At 42.0% G+C, this 21,467-nt stretch overlaps 3 protein-coding genes across 7 annotated transcripts in view; 2 read left to right on the plus strand and 1 right to left on the minus strand.

Moving 5' to 3' along the window:
* Positions 1 to 313: 313 nt before the first annotated feature.
* Positions 314 to 5,033, minus strand: si:ch211-207i20.2 (uncharacterized protein LOC568537 homolog). Its single transcript, XM_061232148.1, has 5 exons — positions 4,651 to 5,033; positions 3,914 to 4,076; positions 3,724 to 3,785; positions 3,405 to 3,516; positions 314 to 2,916 (listed from the first exon to the last, which is right to left on the minus strand). The coding sequence occupies exons 1-5, from the start codon at positions 4,840 to 4,842 to the stop codon at positions 1,814 to 1,816; spliced, it is 1,632 nt and encodes a 543-aa protein (XP_061088132.1). The 5' UTR covers positions 4,843 to 5,033; the 3' UTR covers positions 314 to 1,813.
* LOC133122268 (uncharacterized) lies at positions 4,382 to 11,910 on the plus strand. Of its 3 annotated transcripts, none has more exons than XM_061232152.1 (10): positions 4,382 to 5,963; positions 6,457 to 6,599; positions 6,710 to 6,818; positions 7,389 to 7,599; positions 7,808 to 7,845; positions 8,213 to 8,408; positions 9,048 to 9,085; positions 9,603 to 9,738; positions 10,373 to 10,481; positions 10,780 to 11,910. In XM_061232152.1, exons 1-9 carry the CDS (start codon positions 5,751 to 5,753, stop codon positions 10,426 to 10,428), a joined length of 1,140 nt encoding a protein of 379 aa, XP_061088136.1. In that variant the 5' UTR covers positions 4,382 to 5,750; the 3' UTR covers positions 10,429 to 10,481; positions 10,780 to 11,910. The 3 variants fall into 3 exon arrangements, with proteins under 3 accessions (XP_061088136.1, XP_061088134.1, XP_061088135.1); XM_061232150.1 differs by having other exon boundaries at positions 4,384 to 5,963; positions 9,534 to 9,738; XM_061232151.1 differs by having other exon boundaries at positions 4,386 to 5,963; positions 6,457 to 6,601; positions 6,718 to 6,818; positions 9,534 to 9,738.
* Positions 11,911 to 14,119: 2,209 nt separating this feature from the next.
* The window catches only part of LOC133121807 (serine-rich coiled-coil domain-containing protein 2-like), a 77,734-nt gene continuing 70,386 nt past the window's right edge, over positions 14,120 to 21,467 (plus strand). For all 3 annotated transcript variants that reach the window (XM_061231293.1, XM_061231294.1, XM_061231295.1), the window contains exons 1-2: positions 14,120 to 14,479; positions 14,864 to 14,971. The gene's annotated coding sequence lies outside the window, so the exon portion shown is untranslated. The remainder of the gene's footprint in view (positions 14,480 to 14,863; positions 14,972 to 21,467) is intronic.

Below are 21,467 nucleotides of genomic sequence, written 5' to 3' on the forward strand. Positions count from 1 at the left end.
ACAAATAAAACAAATTCCCCCATTTAAGTCCATACAAAACTAGCACAGTGAGTGCACATTGTCATTCTGAGGTACCCCCAGGTATTATGGTTTTCGCTCCAATGTCAGTTACTTTAATGAGATACTTTTAAAGCTCAGTAAGTGGTGATTCCCATAAATCAAATCTATATCAGAAAGATACTCATGTTGCAAGAAATTAACCTTCTACATTCATTTCAGGACTTCTATATTAATTTCAGGACTGAGATCAAATTGCTCAAATCAACAAATGTGTTCTCACAACAAATGCTTTCAGGTTACACTTCTGATTTATTCAGTCATACCACATAATTCAATGAGCAATGAGATCCTAAAGAAATCTGTTGATTGAAGCCAGTTGTGGGAAATGAAGGGTTTAAAGACAAAGCAAATGGCAAGAGGCAAGCGAACCTGAACTGGGCTGAAATTTGTTCTTGAACAAAATTATGGAACTTTATTGGTTAAGGGGAAAGCTGCATACAAAAGTTCATCCCTCAGAGAGCAGTTTCAGGAACATCTGGAATAGAGAATGTTTGGCTAAAGTGGATGCATACAGATTGGTATATTGCAGACAGGGTGTATATCCACAAAATATACTGGCAACATTGCGTATCAGTCGTATCAGTGTCCACTATCAGCCAATCCAGTTTATTAAGAAAATAATAGTGGATTTGCACAGCACCTGCATAGAACAAGCCCTTCTTCTGTATTGGAGTTTGCTCACTCTCTTACCAATGCTAATTGGTTCCTGGATTGGATCTGTTTTATTCCACCTCCAAGCACTGATATACCACAGCCCACATTTACACTGTTGTATTTTCTTTGATGACATAACACCAAACACAATCATGTGCAATCTGCTTGACCTTTAACGTGTGTGAAGAGGTTTACATAATGGTCAAAGAAAACGCAAAATATTAGATAAAGCTAAATTCTGTAAGCCTATCACCGATATGACAACATTCTGTCCCATGTCAGGTTATAACTATACAGTAAAATGTCCAGTGTTAATTCAACATACGCATCCAATAGGGACCTTATGTACACTGCAAGAGTCACCCTGAAAACCTTACCCTTTGTAAGTTAAAACGATGCACAAAGGCTTTGCCCACACATTTTATTTAAGGGAGGTGAATTTACATTTTGTCAATATTTTCTTAATTCAAGTACATACAAATTTATATGATTAAGCAAGGTAAGTCTTGGTCTGTCCAAATAACTGGTTAATGCACCTTTCCATCATTTCAGTTTAATGTTTCTAATTGATATGGAAATAAAAAAAAGAAAATAACTAAATGATTTTAGTCACAAAAGCATTGCTTTTTACGTTGTAACGTAAAGTTACTATAGGATAGTTGTTTTCTTGAAATATTGCAAAACTAAATTTCATGGTGTTGAATATGCATGTGAGTGTATTAGTGCATAATGACCATATGCAATGACTGTCACTGTGTCTCAGTTTTATGCTTAGAAAAGGTCATGAATTGTACAGGTCATGCTGTCCAATTAATTTAATGCTTGGGATTTAGTGTCTTCTAAATGTCAAACTAAATCGGAACTTTGATTTAATGACATTAAACATGTTAAGAATCTGCAGGAAAGCAAATTCAAATTCTATTCGTGCACAGTAATTACGCACTCCTAGATTGAAACGCATACAAGTTAACATATGCATTTTACCTATAGCCTGAGGAAAAAAATAGTTCAGTGACAAGTATCACATAGGTCAATCCTCATAGTCACATGCAGATCTGTGGCATTTAAAATATGAAACCCTGTGTAGTTATGGACCGATTCAACCATAAACACACTTATGTAGCCTAAGATTCCTCAGATCACAGTAATTCTTCCCACATTTATCACACATGTACAGTTTCTCTCCTGTATGTATCCGTTTGTGTGTCCGGAGGTGACTGCCTTGGCTGAATGTCTTGCCGCACTTGTCACAGCTGTACGGCTTCTCTCCCGTATGGGTTCGCTGGTGCAATTTAAGACTTTGCGAATTATTGAACCTCTTAGCACACACGTCGCAGCAGTATGGTTTTTCTCCTGTATGAGTACGCTGGTGCAGTTTTAGACCACACTTCTGAGTGAAACTCTTTCCGCAGAGTCCACAGTTGTACGGTTTCTCTCCTGTGTGAATACGCTGATGTATTTTAAGATTAACAGACAGGCGGAAAGCTTTCCCGCATATGGAACAGCTGAACGGTTTCTGTCCTGTATGAATGCGCTCGTGCGTTTTCAGGTTAACGGCCTGGCGGAAACCCTTTCCACATACGACGCAGCTGAGTGGCTTCTGCTCGGTGTGAATCAGCTGGTGAATTTTAAGTGTCACAGCACGAGTGAAACTCCTCTGGCACGTCACACAACTGAAAGCTTTCTCTCCGGTGTGAATTGCCTGGTGCCTTTTAAGATTCTGCGCAACATTGAAACTCTTCCCACACTCGCCACAAGTAAACGGCTTCTCTCCCGTGTGAATTCTCTGGTGCGTTTGGAGATGGGCGCGTTTGTTGAAACATTTTCCGCACACATCGCAGTTGTACGGCTTCTCCCCGGTGTGAATTCTCTGGTGTTCACTCAGACTGTGCTTCTGCGTGAAAGTCTTCTCGCAATGCATGCAGCTGAAAGGTTTGTCTCCCGTGTGAATTCGCTGATGTGCAGTAAGACGATTTAACTTTGAAAAACTCTTTCCGCACTCTGTGCAAATGAAAAGTTTCTCTCCGTTGTCAGCAGTGCTTGGAGTCCAGGCAATTAGGATTGAGTCGTGCTTTTCTTTAGTATTGCTGTTCGATTCCACAAGTGTGGACTGCAAGTCATACTCCACATTGTCATTTTCTTCCCAGTACTGATGGTCATTGTAAAACCCCCTTCCAAAATCAGATGTGGCCCAAACTGCTTCTGTGGGGGGTAAATGACAAAGATATTGAAGTTGCAGTTACAACACAGCCAACATTTGTAAGTATAACATGTTAGAAACTAAAGAAGTTCTGCAGTGGTAAGCATATTTCAGCTCTTGCAAATTGTACACAGTCACACTAGCATGGCCTTCCTCTCGCTGTAAAGGTTGCATTATAAAGAGTGTAAAGAGGCTTAAAATAGTTTAAATAACCACATAATGATAGAGGGATCTGTCCACCAAATAGCTATTTAAAATAATTATAGTAACTTTAGTAACTAAAGTAATTTAGTAACTAACAACACGCATCAAGTCCTCAGGATTATATGGGCATCATCAGGACCACCCTGCCACCTAAAGGGGCAGTTCAACCAAACAATTATAGAAAATGAATCTATTATAAACACACTTTAATGGTGAATTGCCCCTTCACGGTGATACACCTCCGATAAAGTGCTAAAACTCCTTTATTTTTGTCCCGTTTACTCACTCTCTGCAGTGCATTTCAGTCCTTGTTGTGGCTCAGTCGTGTCAGAGTCATACTCAAGGCTTTCCTCCCTGCACAGAGGAGATTCTGGACTGTCCTCCTCCAGATCCACAGACTAAAAGGAGAGTGAGGGATGTCATCAGCCACTGTGCATGCATACACAACTATAGCAGGTTTCAATACATTTACATATTCTACTACATTTCGATGAAAATGCATAGGCTTTACTGTATTAACGAAGTGTATTAAAAGAATGTATTCGACACTGCTGAAGTTTTCAAGCAGGTGCATGTCCAGGTCATAAATCTGAACTGTAACTGACCTGGGCTTTCAACACAAGGTGCACTGAATTGTCTTCCTCCTTCACACCAGTATGCTCTTCCACTGAAACGAATTGAACATAACTGAAACAGTAATCACACATCATGCTGATTCAGGCATAACCTTTAACTGGAGGCTATTTAAATATTGTGGAAAGTACCGTTACCGCCAACGGAAAGCAACAGACTTACCACATTCTGCGACAGTAAGACCGTTCAAACAGCTTTCTTGTTCGGTATCCTCCGCAGTCATCAACTCCAGCTCCATCAACTGCTGTTTCGTTTCATCGACGAGTTTGGTTATTTTGTCCAGGGCCTCTTTACTGAGCATTCCCATGATTGAAGCAAACCGGCTCTAGAGTAAGAAAAGCATGCACACATTTGGTCAGCTACCAGAAGCATACATTACAAAATCACCATAAAGCTAAGAAGAGAGATATATACAATTGCTTAATAATTCCCTAACGCGTTAGCTAACATTAGTTTAACTGTGTAAAGTTAGCATGGCTATATAAGAGTGTTTATCTGGCTAGCAAGGATAATGATGATGAACATTATGTAACAATTTGAAAGAATAGGTTTTTTGGAAAGATTTACTGCTGCGGTTATTTTATTAGTTACTGTAACTTATCACTTCCTGGTCGGAAAGGCTAACGTTACAGTCAGAAGAGGCCGCAGGAGCACCCGACCTAAGTTAAGTTAGCTAGCTGGCTAGCCAACGTCCACAAGTCACGATAAGGATATCTCCTATTATTTGCATGTTTATATTTACATATCAAGCGAGACAAAACGAAATATTTAGAACAATATGCAAGCTAGTATAGCTAATATTACCTAATTAGCAGACTGGCTAGATACAAAGCAACAAGCGGACGTCCAAAGCGTACGGATCAAAACCAAGTGTTAGCTAGCCAATTATTGCCGTTTACCGTCATTAACTCATTCTGTGTCTGTATTCTCTGCTTCAGCACTTCGTTATCGGTCTGCTGTCCAGCCACTTCCAAACGTAGCACAATAGCAGTATCTTCGTCGACAAGGTTGCCCATTTCTGCCACGGCTGCTTGAACCAATAACTCCATGATGGAGGCTAACTGAGTCTGGAAAGCAACACAATTCGACATTGTGCAATTGATTTAAAACCACCTATTTTCGAGTTCGTTTAGAGTGCATCTATTTTAAATACAAGCTTAGCAAACGATACACACTTTTTGCCCATAAAAAAAAAAATGTTTATAGTTAATAGTTAGCTTGTGCTATCCCTTAGTGCAAACCACCACCATGCAATCACACAATTACCCTACTTCCGTTTGCTATGTGGAGTTAACTTCAAAATAAAAGTTACCATAGACCTCTTAAGTGGACCGTTTTTTAAAATGAATATCGGACCATTCTAAAATTCATGATGAAGTCAATGTGTAAAAAACAAACAAATAAAAAAACCGACAAGCAACTTCAGTAAGCACCGTGGTGAAGGTTTTAGATTTTACTGCTGAAGCTGCAGCTTATCCTACTGTATAGTGGTCCAAAACATTTTTGTCTTTTTAACTTTGAAATCAACTGGGATCACTGCCATTTTTTGTTCACCTATTTCAAATCTTTTGCAGCAGCACTATGTGTGTGTAAAATAGCTGCAGTGGCTATATGGAGATTCTGCACTATCAGGGACAGGCTAATTCAATTCTTTGCCAACTGATGCAAAGGTTTTTGAAAAGGACTAGATTGTGATCTCTGTCTGCCTATATAGACTATGTTATAAATCAGTACTAATCGTTATTAACATCAAATGTACACAATCAAAATGGCACAATTAAACTGGCAGAGTATCCATAAACTAAATATTACAACCGTGCCAGCCTGGCTGAAGCGTTTTTTAACCAGTCTAACCAGCCGCACGTATTCTCTCCACACTCCAGTACACTAGGTGACAGTATGTGCCTTTTCCACAATTATCACGCCGCACTAAATCTTTCTTTGTCGGGGAAGTGGCCAAAGTCCGTGACAGGAGAGCTTTGTGCGTTCTTTTTCCTTTATGTCCATGGCGAGACCAGCCGGTACAATGTCGAATTGTGTTACTTTTCAGACCAAATTATCCTCCATCGTGAATGTTTTGGTTCAAGCGGCCGTGGCAGTAATAGACAACCTTGTTGACGAGGACTCTGCCTTCACGTTACGTTTTAAAGTGGATGGGGTGGACAGTGAAGTGCAGAAGAAGAAAATACAGACACAAAACGAAATAATATCGGTGAGTTAAAGCATGCCATTAAAAGGCAAGGGCAGCAAAGTGGTTGGGTTGCTAGTCAATGTTAGCAATCTAACATTGCTTGTCTTATGTTTCCGAACATAACGTTTCTGCTCAGGCGCTATGCAAAAATCAAACCACCTGTCTTTCGTAGTTCGCTAATCTAGCCACAGTAGTCAGATTAGGCATTCTTGCAAAACCCATGCTAGGATGGAACTGTTAGCTAAACGAACGCAAAAATATTTAGCGATAAATTAGACGACAAACACAATGTGTAAGCCTACTAGCTATCTAAAGTAAGGTCAGCTAACCTTGTAAATAAGTGAGGCTTGCCAACAGTAAACAGATCACAACAGATTCACAAGATAATTTCAGCTTTGATTAAGAAGTTAATGTTTACAGTTTTGATTGCCCATGCATTCATGATATTAGATAAAAAATAGCATTACATTTCAAGTCCGTTATGTAAAAATCCCTAACAATGGTTACATTTCAGACACGATTCGCCTCAATCATGGGAATACTGGGAAAAGAGGCCGTTGAGAAAATTATCAAGCTTGTTGACGAGACGAAACCAGAACTGATGGAGTGTGAAATCGGAACTGTTCAAGAAGCATCGCCAGAGAATCATGTAAAAAGTGGTAAGTAGCAACACGGGGAAACCGTGTGCATCTCATAAACCGTGATGATGTGCACGGTCATATTGAATTAAATCTGATACTTTTACCATTTTTATTTCTTTCCTCCAATGGTACAGAGGAGGAGAGCTTCCAGGATGTCTGTATGGAAAACGAAGAGCCCTTTATAGTTGTGAATGATGAAGACAGTCAACTGGATCCAGTTATCCTGAAAGGCAAGGTTAGTTATCATACGTGTCCACGATTTAAGAATAAAGGCTGAAGCTCGGTCAAAACACTGCCATCCTGCCATGATAGATGTGATTTCATCAGATTTGTTTTACATTGGACAGTAATACAGCTTTAGATAAGATTATATTAGATTTTCTTTGAAAACATAAAACACCAGAATATACTTTGGTGATGGACTTCAAGTTATACTTTCTAAGTACTTGTGGCACATGTTAGATGATTCTTAGAATAAATAGAACTATGTTGTTCTGCAAATTGGTGTTAATGCATTTCATTTAAATATTGCATTACATTACATTACATTACATTACGGTCATTTAGCAGACGCTGTTATCCAGAGCGACGTACAATAAAGTGCAAATCAAACCCAGGGACAAGTGCGTTCAGGACCCTAGAGGAAAGTACAGTTACAGTAGGTTGCAGAGGAATGTAAGAGGGATGGGTAACTTTTTCCCTCCCTCTCCAAGCTCCAAAGAATCAGTCATTTATACATATGTAAGTAAACTGGAGACCTTGTGTATTTTAACGCAATAAATGTACAAACTTCTGTTGTCTGTAGGATATGTTTGAAGGCAAAGGAGGCCGATCTTGGGTGTGGGGACACTTCACCTTGCTCTCTCCCAACAAGGTGCAATGTGGTCTTTGTAACAATTTGCTAAGCTATTACAAGAACACATCTGGGATGCTACGACACATACGGTCAAGACACCCTGCCGTGCATCAGTGCGATACTCCCAGCATTGTTATGGCTGCTATACAGACTGAATCAGGTATGTCTCCCTATATATGAAGGAACATGTAAATCTCTTTTGCTTTAACATGATTAGATAATCAGTGTCACAATTGATTAATTCCATTTATCACAATTTGTGCCAAAGCATTCAAATAAAGTTGTTGTATAAAAATAAATTTTTAGCTGTTTTGGAAAAAAGGCTCTTGCGATGTGAAATTTGAACTGTATTTTTACATTTCTTTCAGACGGCATGATTGGACGGTCTGAACTGGATGCGGATATGGTAAATATAGTTGTGTGCGAGACTGCCATTGTTTAGCATTAGCGTTGAGTGTTTGTCCAGAAGAACATTCACTCTAAAACACCCTCAATTGCCCTTTTATAGTGCTAAGTATACCCAGGAGTACACACATATACACTTGTAGGTTTGTTAGACTGCACTTCAGAGATGGACATAGAATGTGTTACATCAAACTGCATCAAATCACCATTCACGCAGTGTGATTACAATTACAACTTTACACTGATTTATCTTTCTAGCATTTTCCCTAACCATGCCACTGAGATTCACTAAATGACAGACACCTTTCTGTCAGTGGAATTCCTGTACATTCAAAAAGATAAAATACGAAACCTTTCATGATTTGTAGGAAATGCCGGAAGGGAGAATTGGCCGATCTTGGGTGTGGGACTACTTCACCCTGCTTAACCCCAACAAGGTGAAGTGTGGCCTGTGTGAAAACCTGCTGAGCTATAACAAAAACACGTCTGGGATGCTGAGACACATCCGAACCAGGCATCCTGCCGCTATCCTCATTGGGGCTTCTGCAGCACACACCGACCCCGGTACGCAACCTTTCACACGAACCAGTGTCTGTGTGTAACGGTGACACGTACATTTCTCTTTACTTACAATATACTGTACAACAAGCTTTACCAGCTACCTGGTGTATTGACAAAAAATGAATGAAAAAACGAGTGAGTTTCATTTATGGCAGCGTAATTGTAGCATTGCACTGTAGAATGGGTTTCTACTCTGGGAGAGTAGAAATTGTCACACAAAACTATATCTTTTTTATGAATATCAATTTATGCCTGCATTTATTGTAAAAGCATATTTGAAATAAGCAGTCATTTATTTTACCTATCCTACTGAACATGTTTTTTATTTCATGACCTACTACTGAATGCTGTAAATGTAGTATTTACTATTTTTATAATTCATTATTTGTTTTAAATTTTTGTGATCCTGTGGACGCTTTAAACTGGTATTACATGTATAATTTACATGAAGTAGCTTTGAATAGCTTCTGCTAATCTAAATTATGCTTAATAGGCACAATGTTCTTCAGGATTAATTGTGACCATGATGTGACTATTATGAAAATGATATACTGATACTGTGAATAGTGGTTTAATTTAATACCCCAAGTCTAAAACCAAATAAGAAATCTGAGATTATGCTATATATATATTTTTTTTCAGAGGCCTTCTTGGGACAAGCTGAACTGGAGGTGGAGTTGGTAAATGTGGCTGTGGGATACAGCCTTTTTACATTATGGTCGATGTGGGCTTTAGAGAATTTGTCTATAATGTTGACTCTAATAGACACTCCCTGCCATTGTCATGGTGTTGCAATACGTTATGCCCCAGTGTCTTCACAGACATTACAAGACTATTAATTTAGTAACCATATTAGACAGACTTGAATGCCATAGTATGAATGAAGATTTCAAAACTCACTAATCGTGAAGGCAAGCAGTGTTGGGGTTTACTTTATTTCCTGTAAGGAGTCTTTATGTGTTATTTCAGGACACAGCAATGTACGGTACACGCCATTTTGTCAATTATGTCATCTGAAAACAACTACACAAGATGGACACGTTCAAATTCCATGCAAGTGAACTGATCACTATCAGTTGTAAGTTATGTGTAATCAACAGGTTAAATATTAAAAATTGTTATTCATAGGATTCATCTGAAGGCAGAGGAGGCCGCTCTTGGGTGTGGGACCACTTCACTTTGTTTCCGCCCAACAAGGTGCGATGCAGTTTCTGTAAGAACATGCTGAGCTACAACAAAAACACATCCGGGATGCTGCGACACATAAGGTCAAGACATCCCAGCGTACATCAGTGTGCCAATTCAGTTTTTGTTGGCGCAGAGGCTAAACGAGGTACGTCACTCCTTTTATTAACAAGTTTTTTTGCATGCAGTGGTAAAACTTGCGTAAATGAGACCGTTGTTCCGATTCAAAATTTGTAGGATTTTTTTGCTTAGAATCTACTTTCAGAAACGCAGCACTGTGCAGTTATTGAAGGGGAGGGGGGCTACTGCTTTGGTTTGAATGTATTTTGTTGGTTTAGGATTCCAAAAATATTTTCTTTCATAGTAGAATTTTAATTTGCTGCTTTCATAATTTATCATATTGTACATGATAAGCAGAACTAGGGAGCCAAAAAGACGCAGTGGCTTGATTATGTACATGCAGTTGTGAATAATTTACTTTTCATATTCAAACATGACAGGCTGCATTTTGGTAAGGCTTGTGTAACTGTGAATGTATTGGAAATGGAATATGGAAAATCCATGTTCAGAATAAAAGTCCTCCCCGGTATTTTGTTCCAATCACCTTGATTTGCTAATTAGCACAATTCTTTATCCACGAGGTCCAACTAAGTAGCGAAATCACTTTCCACCTTTGGTCCCTCTGATTACCGGTTGCCAAACCATGTTGGTGTTGCTCATTAGTGGAGGCTTTCGGTGTGTGGAGGGCTGGAAGTTGATGCCTGGTCTTGCTCTCCTTCCAGCCTACAGACCTGGGGGACAGTGCGGAGCCTCCTCTGATGAGGGAGGAGAAACCTGAAGAGGACTCTGGGAGCACTGACCCACCGCAAGCCCTAAAGATCAGTGCGCATGGTGAGCAGAGTATTCAGTAATTAAAGCAGCTCTTTAATATTATTGAGCGTGCATCAGCATCATACTTATAGTTTATGGCCTAATGTTGCCATTGTATACTGCTAGAAAAGGGCTAATGCTGTGTAGCACCTGCAAAAACTGAATTGCATTCACCACTAAAGGGGTGTTGTCTGCTGTTAGCTAAGTGGGAGATGTAGCATGTAGTAGTTTTGATGTTGATGAAGAACCTGTTTACATTCCAACATCAGTCTCTCTAACAATGTTTTTTTTATTTTTTTTTTATTTGTTTTTGCTGTAGGAGCTGTCGAGTCTGTCTCTGATGTCGGAGTGAGATCACACTTTCACTCTGTGCCATCAGTGCTGTGTTGTTATGAGGGGGGTGATAACGCACAGCCCACACGTAAAGTCAAATTCTGTTATCAAAAGCAGGATAATTCTGTTCGGAGTGGCAGCTTCAGCACAGCAAACCGCAAAAAGACTCGCAGCAGAGCAGGAAGAGAGGAGAGAAGCTGTTCGGTTGCTCATGTTGTGGGAAATGTTTTTATGTTGCCTTCAGTAACACCAACAATTTCACAGGGGAGAATTTCACATCAGCCGTTGTGATAAGAACTTCAGCTGGAAACCACTAGGGCCAGAGAGAGACCTTATGTCTGATGTGAAATGTTTATCTGATTTCAAAACACAAAGTTACATCACATCTGTGACCTTTGAGGAGATGATAAATGGTAAATGGTATGCATTTATATTGTGCCTTTATCCAAAGTGCTGTACAATTGATGCTTCCCATTCACCCATCCACTCACACACCAATGGAGATTGGCTGCCATGCAAGGCACCAACCAGCTCGTCTGGAGCAATTGGGGGTTAGGTGTCTTGCTCAGGAACACTTCGACACACCCAGGGCGGGATCTAACCGACTGTCAGACGACTGCTCTTACCGCCTGAGCCAATGTCGCCTCCGTGATAAAGTTGTATTCTCTAAAAACACACCATATAATTTGCACAGAAGAGAAACTGTCTGTAATGTGTGTGGGAAACATTTCCACAAGGCAGATCAGGCATCAGGCTACTCGCACAGTAGCGAAACAAATTACTTGTGCTCTACGTGTGAAAAATCCGTAGTTCAGGAAATCTTAATGGCCACAAGCGAAGTGGAGTGAAAATTTTAGCTGTGTTACATGCAATAGCCGATTAGCATGTGCTAGGAGCTTCAAAATGCACCTTTGAATTCACAGTGGACCGAAGCCATTTAGCTCTTTAATATATGGGAAACATGTACATGAAGCAGTTGGCCTTAAAAATATAAGATTGCAGATTAGGGAGGTTCGGCCTGGGGTTCGAGTCGCCCACTAACACCGTTCTGTACTGTGATCGTGTCTATTTGTAACCCTGTTTTCCCAATATCTGAATAAAGTGAAGGAGGATGGTATGCTCTGCTTTCATTTAAAAAAACGGATTCACGCGGGATCGAAATCATATATCGCAGTTTCATGCGAGAACGCTTACACTTGGCCTTGCATTTAAATTTCACACGACAGCAAAACCACACAGCTTGGCACAACTGTGACGTGGAAAGGCGTTCACTAATTACAGTCTTAAAAATACTCCAGCGACTACACAGAGGGGAGAAGGAATAGAGATGTGAGGATTGTAGCCTGTAAGCTTCATCTTCGGGGATACAGACAAAATCTTACAGGCGAGAAGCCCTGGAAATGTGTGAAATTAGGGATGCTGTGATCACTGAATTACAAGTGTGTTCATGGCTGGATGAAACTTTCTAAATCGCATTTTTTAAATTCTGCTCTAGTTTTGGAAATCCTCCAAAAAAAAGGTGTAAATATTCGTTGACACATTTCCATATTCAAATTTAATTCGTATTTCAACCTCAGACCTCTGATTTTTTAAAAATCTTTCTCATAGCACACCTATAACAAATAAGTATGTACGTATGTGTGCTCTGAGATATATATATAAACTTCATTCTTGAATGAATCTTCCTACCGCACATATGAAGCTGTTTACAGCTTGTCTGCTTTTCCAGGCAAGATAAAACAGTTCATATTTTTGTGTCATTCCAAGCCTTTTTCCCCCCCCAAAATGGAGGGGCCACAGGCACTATTGTAGCCAAAGTGGATACAGCCACTCACCTGTGAGTGACTAGTTTATACCCTGCAGGACACAGCAGCACTATGTGATTGAAGGAAATTCATATTCTATCTGACAGCATTATGTAGCCTTCGGGAGTTTGGTACAGCATTTGGAGGAACGAATGGTGTAGTAACTCACTGTAAACATTTAGACATCATTGATTAATAATAGAGCTCAAATCTATGGCTGTAGGACCCTACTCCTCTCCACTTTTGTAAGTTGCTCTTGATAAAAGCATTTCACCATTACCAACAAGCATACAGTCATAGATTCAGTAAGAGGATTAAAGTGATATACAGAGAAACACAAAACGCAAACAATTTTTTACTCCTGTTAATTTGATTTTCTACCTACCACCATTAAACTTGACATATTTTGCTTTTAAGTTTTCAAAATATAGTGTGCTTTGTACTGAAATACATTTCCTCTATCTTCCTGAATACCATTAATTTCATACGAAAAATACGAACATTTTGCTTCCATCCAATCGTTTGAGCCCCTTCAGTTCATGTGTACTAATAATGGTAGGTGTATGCCTACATAATTGTGAGATTACAATTTTTTGTATGAAAATTAAAATGTTTTATTCCATCTCTCCAGGTGGAGACTGCCATCTTGTGGTCATACTGGTTTTGAAAATTTTGTTGTAAAGTTACAGAATGTAATGTAGGCTAGCGTTGACTACAAACAATTAAACTCTCCCTTAATTAAGCTTATTTTTAGTCATTAGCAGTGTGTGTTTGGTCAGAATTAGAGATCCTCAACAAGTGGGGAGTCTCTTGGCCCCAATCGCGAATAACGTTCTTTATTTTTGTTCAACTCTCCAAATAAAAAGTTTTGTACATTGACAGACTTGAATACATATCACGACTCATCAATTGTTTATTTGCCTGGTTCACGATAGACACCAGTCTCACCTTTCTTTAATTAAAACTTAATGTTAACTCTTGGGCGTTACCCAACACAAAAATTGGTAGCAGTTTAAGATCAAAGATGTAGAAAAATGCATTTTCGAGAATGTATCTTCTGAGATGCGTGTTTGTTTGGATATCTTCGTGGAGACTTAACTCCTTAAATTCAGGTCACTGTGGATATTGTCTCAAACAAAAGTAGCAAGAAACGAACACAGCTAATGTTACTCTTTCCAACCTATCTCACACGTCTGAATTGAATAGCCTGTTGTATAATGTATTACTCTGAATCTCCAACGAGAATCAAAATGCAAACGTTTCTTCACTTTCACAGGTGGTGTGTGTTAATGTACGTTAATGAAAATACGTACATTAACACGGTACATGGTATATAGCGATGAAAAGAAAATATAAAGTTAGTAAAGAAACTGATTATCTGTCTAATACCTTCGCGCAGGCGCAACTGAGCGCAGGCAGCAGGGTTGCAAGGAGGGGAATGTCATCGCGAGTGACGTCAGTGTCAGCTGTGGCCGCGTGTGAATGATTCAGCGCGTGCGAACAGTCCGGAGTCCGGAGACGCCGGGCAGAACAAACGTTGCGAGGACATAGACATGCACTTGCTGCAGAGAGGAATTATCTTTTTATAATACATTTCATTACGGTAAAGGATGAATTAAGCGACATTAAGGTCGTCAGATCTAATTGGCTACGCGTCGTTATTTGCCTCGTCAGCTAATGTGAGGAGGAGGGAAGAAGTCTGCAAATTCTGTAAAATTCAGGTGAATTATATACGCCATGGCCCAAGATGAGAGAACAGGATGTTGGAATTGACAACTCATGCTTCTATCTAGCAAGCTCATCATCGCTGTTTGATTATATTTTGCGAGCTCGTTCAACGACACATTTTTGAGGGACAGCAAACTGCTTGGAATGCTGGTGGTATGTTTATATTCTTATTATGTCTCATGATGTAGCAAATCGCCTAGAGGAACCGTAATCCCCGTGTTCACACTCTCGATAGCATGCTAATTAGCTAGCTTCTCAGATAATATAAGTAGCCTACGTTAGATCAGTTAGACAATGTTTTGCTCGTGCTGTCTAGCCAACGATGGAGTGAAGTAGATAGCCAACTGTTTAGTGGAATATGATTATTTGTCATTAGAAGTAACGTTAAGCTGCAGTAAGTACATTCGATTGAAAGATGAGCTATCTGCGACGTATATAACTCAGTAGTCAGTATATTTTTAATTAATTGAATATAAATGCACGTTAAACGTCGCACCAATCCACCTAGTACATTAACATGGGAATGTGTAATTTCAGCTCCCCAAAGATACATTACTTGGGTGTATCTGTTATCACTAATTTGACCCCTCCGCTCGCTGTTGCATACTGGACTAGACATGATGACGACTAATCCAGTTTTATAAGGTAAGACCACATTTCTGTGCATTAATCATTTGAGTTCGGTTTCTACAGTGTGTGTGTGTGCCTTTGCCTTATCAATCCATCTGACAGTGAATGTACCCAGGCCATTGTTGAAGACGGGTGGTATAGGCTAACTAGCGCATATAGCTATAATAAACTGCACGGCAAATGTGCTTTTGGAACATGTGCGCTGTCATTTCACTGTCAAAACAATGTCGTTATTGCCGTTAGGACGGGACTCTAGTCATTATTTTTCAGAAGGTACAGTATATGCCTAGAGCGGACGTTTTCCCCTCGGGTTTGTGAAAGCGAAACGTACAGGCAGGGGATTTCATAATATATTCCCCTATATTTGGTCAGTAAATAAGAAAACATGCAACACTGTTTTGAACAGGATGGGAACCTCCGTGGACGTGTAACATGATTCCATGGGACAAAGCATTTTCTGTGCCAAGCAAGCAATTAATCTTAAAGATGTCCTTACTCTAGAGAATTTTTCAGCCGTTGACCCTTATCAGAACACTGCAAATCCCCCCCCCCCAGCCCTCAAATAGATTATAGGTGTCCTTTAAAATGGTCAGAACTTAATACTTGCTAACTAGCCTTGTTAAATTGTGGGAGGTCTACACCCCCCGTGTGTTTCTAATAGAGTAGCCTATATCGGTGATTTACCCCCCGTTTAAATCAGCAAGAAGTTTTTACTGCTTGTAGGGAACTAGCCGGCCTCTGTGTGCTTTTTTATCTTTAACCGTCAGAAGCCTTTCACCGTTCCACTATATCAGTAGGGTCTGTGGTTGATAATTGTCTGGAACAAACACAGGGAGATCCGATTGCTTCCGCTTTCTTGGGAAATGTGGCCAGGCTTCAATCTGCGAAGCGATGTGAGGATCACGGCCCACCCCGTCAGACCCAGATGGATGCGTTATCAGGAGGGGTCGATCGTTTCCCGATCTGCTGTACTCATCAGTTTTGCAGAGACGCTGGGGCAGGGCAGTTATCATGTTTATGTGTGGCTGTCAGGCACAATGAATCAAAAATTCGGTCAATTATTCCAGTAATTCAAGTTCGGATATTTGCAATGAATTACTCAGCAAGCTGACAGAACGCACTAGGCCCCCCTGCCCTCGTGCTCCTCCTGATCAATGTGTGTTCATGTTTGGTGTGCTGTCGCACATGAACTGCACAGTGCAGCTGTCTTTCATTAGTAATATCGTGGCTGCTGTTCAAGCAACAAGTAGCCTACATGAACTAGCACACAAAACTGCATTGTCATCAGTCTGAAAATTAGCATAGAAAATAGGAAAACATTTTATAGGAAAAACTGTCTTTTTTTCTTACCTTTTGTATGAAACCATTTCTTAATTTATATTTTAATGGCAGTTTAATAAGTAGGCTAGGATTGCAGGGCAGACTGACTTTATTTTTAAATATACAGTACTGTGCAGAAGTCTTAAGCACCCTAGATTTTATTATATATGTTTATTTTTGTGTGTGTGTGTGTTAGTATAAAATAACACCTTTGAGATTTCCAAATATTTCCAAAAGATTTAATTGTACAGAGACATTTTTGTATTTAATTTTAAAAAGTAACATGTAACTGTCAGCAATTGACTACTTTTTATAAAAACTTGATCAAGGCTGTCAGATCAAGGAGCCAACCAAAGTCTGCAGAAGAACTGTGGCAAGTTCTCCAACATGCTTGGAACAACCTCCCTACTGATTGTGTTAGCCAACGCTGTCCTGCAGTTCTATATCATAGAGAAGTGATGCAGTTTTAACGCTGAAGGGTGGTCACAGAAAATATTGATTTGATTCATTTCAGTTTTGAACTATTCTGCCAAATTACTAAATTGTAATGAAAAATGTATAGTATGTTTATTTAGGACCTTTCATTGAATCATTTTTGAAAGAATCTTATCTGTACAGAGTGTTATACAGGTGCCTAAGACTTGCACAGTACTGTACATTATATATTATCCTTAATATGTACAGGGTAGGTTTGAGCACACATGCTCATTTAGAGCAACACTCTGTTAATTCCCCCCCCCCCCCCAGTAGCCTAGTAGTAGATTGTGCATTCCTAGCCCCTAGTCAGTGGAAAACATGAGCAGATATTGGCAGCTGTGGTTAGTGGGGGCTGTAGGAGAATCATGGACCACATTAGGGAGGCTAAAAGGCTGGAGAGTTGGGTGTGGGGTCTGCTTGTGTGCTGGAGCCCTGTAAATCAGAGGCCTGCGGCGCTGTGAGGAGAGAGGAGGACGGCTTTATGGGCGCTGCAAGTGCTGGCTTTGGGCAGCATGCTCGTGGCAGATGACGGTAGTGAACTCCGGGCAGATTGGCCGAGGGCCATGGGGGAAGGGCAAACACGGTTGGGGATGGTGCATTCTGGCTCAAACCTGGCTCAAACCTGGCTCAAACCTGGCTCAAACCTGGCTCAAACCTGGCTCAAACCTGGCTCAAACCTGGCTCAAACCTGGCTCAAACCTGGCTCAAACCTGGCTCAAACCTGGCTCAAACCTGGCTCAAACCTGGCTCAAACCTGGCTCAAACCTGGCTCAAACCTGGCTCAAACCTGGCTCAAACCTGGCTCAAACCTGGCTCAAACCTGGCTCAAACCTGGCTCAAACCTGGCTCAAACCTGGCTCAAACCTGGCTCAAACCTGGCTCAAACCTGGCTCAAACCTGGCTCAAACCTGGCTCAAACCTGGCTCAAACCTGGCTCAAACCTGGCTCAAACCTGGCTCAAACCTGGCTCAAACCTGGCTCAAACCTGGCTCAAACCTGGCTCCTGCCCACACTCAGGTGGGGAGAGGACAAAGCTGGGCATACCGTGTGGTAAAACCAGGCCACTCTCCCTCGCGCATGAGGCGCTTGTTTGTTTGAACATCCTCTCTGCCTACCAGCCCCGCCCGAGTTTACCTCTCCCAGCGAAACGGCGGCTGAAGCACTGGCTGCAGGGCGCGGTAGGAGTGTCGTCCCTCTCAGGGTCACTTGTTTTGTGTTTACGGGCCTCGGTTTGCGAAAGCGCATTCTTCTGTGTAAAAAAGGCATGCAGAGAATGCCAGGCGCTCGAGGCCGGCCGCACGCAGGTCCTGTGTCACTGAAAGTGCCGCCATCGACCCGCCGAGCCGCTTCTGACGCCCGCCAGGCGCCGTTCCTGCCGACTCACGGCAGGCCGCCTGGCTGGCGGAGACCCTTTGTGGGCTGCAGTAACAGGCTTTCCGGAACAGTCCCTGTGTTTTGTCACCATCACTCTCACTCTGAAAGAGCTTGGCGACATCTCTGTCTACTCACTGCCTCTCTCACTATCACTCTCTCACTGTCTCTCTCTCTCTGCATTTCTCTGTGTCTCTCTCTCACTCTATGTTTGTGTGTCTCTCTCCCTTTCTCCCTCTCTCTGTCTCTGTATCTCTCTTTCTGTATCTCTGCCTCTCTGTCTCTCTCTCCCTTCCCACCCCTGCACCCAGTCTTCCCCCCTCCCTCTCCCTCTCTGTAGAAGATCCATTATAGAGGAGATAAAAGCCTGTGCATTGAGTAATGGAGGTCAGCCCTGCTGGAGACAGGCAGGCTCAGAGTAATGTGACACCCCCTGCACACAGCCGTACAGCACCGTACCTTTTACCATCCACGCCCCAGGCCTCCAGGACCTTCTCTGATAAAGCCATTTTATATATGTGTTTGTGTGTAATAGGCCTGTACAAAATAATGAGGGTGCATGGGTTTACATTGACCAGAGACCTTAAGCTGTTATTTAGGCTAGCTCTGATTAGCCAATGCAAAGCAATGTAAATCCGTAGTCCTTAAGAGGCCAGAACCCAAAGTTCTTCTTAGTTGTCACGTTGTTCATACCTCGTTAGATTAAACTAAACAAAGCAGGGCTGTTATGGTCTTGAGTATGTGTTAAAGGCACCTTGCTACATGTCCCAACATGTGTAAATACCTTTTTACAATGTGGCATAGCTGCTAGCAAGATGCTTATCTTCTCCATGTGTGTAAATGCCTTTGCCTAACCTAGTGTAGCCACTGTAAACACACTTCTTTGTGCGTCCCATGTATGTGAATCCCTTTGCCTAGTCTAGTGTTGTTGCCAGCAATGCTTGTTGCAGGTATGTAAATGTACTTTTTCTGATGCAAAATAGCTGGCAAACATCTGCTCGCCTTCGTGTGTGTACATTAAACACAGTGTCTTCATTCTGTTGTATAGCAGCTTAGAGGATGCGTTCTTCCCTCAGTCCACAATAAACATCTCGCTGCCTTTGTGGTTCTTCAGTGGACAGAAGGTGGGGAGGGAGTGGTCTTTCCAGATGTCAGAATTCCTTGACTTGTCTGTATAGCCTTTTGTTTAACTATTAACTGGCCAGGCATCCTGCTGTGTTCGAAACCACATACTTGGCATACTACTCCTACTACATTTCATTGAAAATCCGCCTAAAATTGAGTACGAGTAGTATGCTAGTATGCGGTTTCGATCACAGACTGGGATTAAGACCATCGTCATCGTGCCGGGGTCGGGGTCTTGGTCTGGGTCGCGGTCTGGGTCGCGATGTGGACGGAGCCGGGCGGGGATAATCCGTAAAGCCGCGACCACTCCCGTACGGTTTTAATCGGCGCGGGAATGTGATTAGCATTCTCAGCCGTGCTCGTTAACCAGGTGAATCATTAGTCTGGACTAAGGAGCGGAGCAGGAGCGCCACTGTCCGGTCGTTCAGGGCGAGGGTGGAGGATAGAGGATAGAGGATGGAGGCGTTGTGTGCCTGTGTGCTGTTCGCTCACGCACCAAGGCCAGATGCTCCCTTCCTGCCCATGCCTTCACAGTTGGCCTTCTGTCTCTCCATTGGGTCCGTTTTCAAGATTAATGCCGCGGAATGGGCGGAAGCACTTTTAATAGCACCCTAATCCATCCCAACTTTACACAGCGGCACAAGGTCCCATGAAAGACTCCACAAAACTTCCACTACAGTTACAGCTGCTACTGCAGCTGTTATTATTTATTGTATATTATCTTAATAAGCCAGGCTGCAGATACTCTTATCTGTGAACTGGCATAATAATAATATTGACAGTCGCTGGCTCATATGTGAAAATGGGTTAGAATAAGTAAACAGAAATGGTTTGCTTAAGGATTTATGTGTGAGTACTATGTACACTATGGTGTCTCATCTGAACATAATGTAAGCGATAAAGCTAAAGGGTGGAGAATAGGTGGCTTAACGGTGGAGTCTATTCATCTTTCAGTTAAAACCAGCAGTTAAATCCACACCTATTGAGGAAAGTTCCAGCGCACACCTGCAGCCGTTACAACCATTTTTCTTTAAAAACACTCGATGAATAATGAATGACCTTTCCCAAAATGGACGATCTGTCTCGCCTGCTCTCTTCAAGGTTCTCTCAGGCATATGATACGAGATATATAATTGATATTCTTTGGCGTAGGCGCTGATTGATGCCACGCACAGGGCGTGGCACTCCCTGGGGTGGCAGTGTGGGGAGTGTTGCATTACAGTTAGCGTTAGCGTTAACGTTCGGTCAGGCTGAGGCTGGGATTCTCACAGAGAGAGGCTGTTTGAGCCGAGCCCCCGTGCTAAAGAGATGGAAATGGGGTAAACATTCAGAGCCTGGTTTGAATAGGAGGCCCTGGCAGCCCCCGAGGGCGAGGAGCCGCTGAGGAATCCCCAAAATAGCAAGTGGCAGCGGCGCTTTGAGACGTCGCTCACGCAGCGTGTCCTCTGCAACGCCCCGCCCGGAGCAGCTTCTGTTCCTCGTCCACAGCGGCTCCTACCCTCCCGCGGTCACCGGGGACAGCTGTGGGTATTATCGGTTAAACTGCCCCCCCCAGGCCCAAAAAACATCCACCTTCACTTTACACCTTGCCGGCCAGCGGAGGACGGGCTCTATAGCCGGGTTCTGCCTGAGATTTCTTCCCATTGTTCTTGGCATTGTTTGAGTTTATTTATTTATTTATTTATTTATTTATTTTTACCTCACGTGCTTGCTATTTGGGGGTTCAGGTCTGGCGTTTGCCTTTTCTTTTTGCTCTTCTGTTACTCTGTAAAGCGTCGTTGTGACAGTCTTCTGTAGAAAGCGCTATGCAAATAAATAGAATTGAAAAACCGCACCACTTTTGTTGTGATTGAACGAAGGCTTGGACGGCCTTGTGCCTGCGCACTCCGCCGACCGGCTGTTAAGGGGGGAGTTTTCACATTAAGAGATGCCTGTCTGATGGAAAACGGTCCGCCACTGGCTTCTGGTGTACTTATCTGAAGGTGATTTCAGATTAGCTCTCGCCACACCTTGCTTTGTTTAGGAAAGGTGAGCCCTCCTGTGATGATATCTGCTGAAACACCCTTACCTCTCCCCCCCCCTCTCTTCCTCTCCCTCTCCCCCTTCCTCTCTCTCTCCCTCCAGCTGTTGTCTCAGCTGGCGGCTGAAGGGCCCTCTGTATTGTCTCAGTGTTGGTGAGGCCTTTACGCTCTGTTTGTTTTGATGGCAGTCAGCTGCC

The sequence above is a fragment of the Conger conger genome, chromosome 2 (genome assembly GCF_963514075.1).
Source record: "Conger conger chromosome 2, fConCon1.1, whole genome shotgun sequence".
NCBI classification, from domain to species: Eukaryota; Metazoa; Chordata; class Actinopteri; order Anguilliformes; family Congridae; genus Conger; species Conger conger.

Coding starts and splice junctions, on each gene's coding strand:
- si:ch211-207i20.2 (XM_061232148.1), bottom strand. CDS start 4,842: ATGTCGAATTGTGTTGCTTTCCAGACTCAGTTAGCCTCCATCATGGAG. Junction 3,786..3,913: donor TCTTACTGTCGCAGAATGTG/GTAAGTCTGTTG, acceptor AATTCGTTTCAG/TGGAAGAGCATACTGGTGTG. Junction 3,517..3,723: donor ACCTTGTGTTGAAAGCCCAG/GTCAGTTACAGT, acceptor CTCTCCTTTTAG/TCTGTGGATCTGGAGGAGGA.
- LOC133122268 (XM_061232150.1), top strand. CDS start 5,751: ATGTCCATGGCGAGACCAGCCGGTACAATGTCGAATTGTGTTACTTTT. Junction 7,846..8,212: donor CTGAACTGGATGCGGATATG/GTAAATATAGTT, acceptor CATGATTTGTAG/GAAATGCCGGAAGGGAGAAT. Junction 9,739..10,372: donor TGGCGCAGAGGCTAAACGAG/GTACGTCACTCC, acceptor CTCTCCTTCCAG/CCTACAGACCTGGGGGACAG.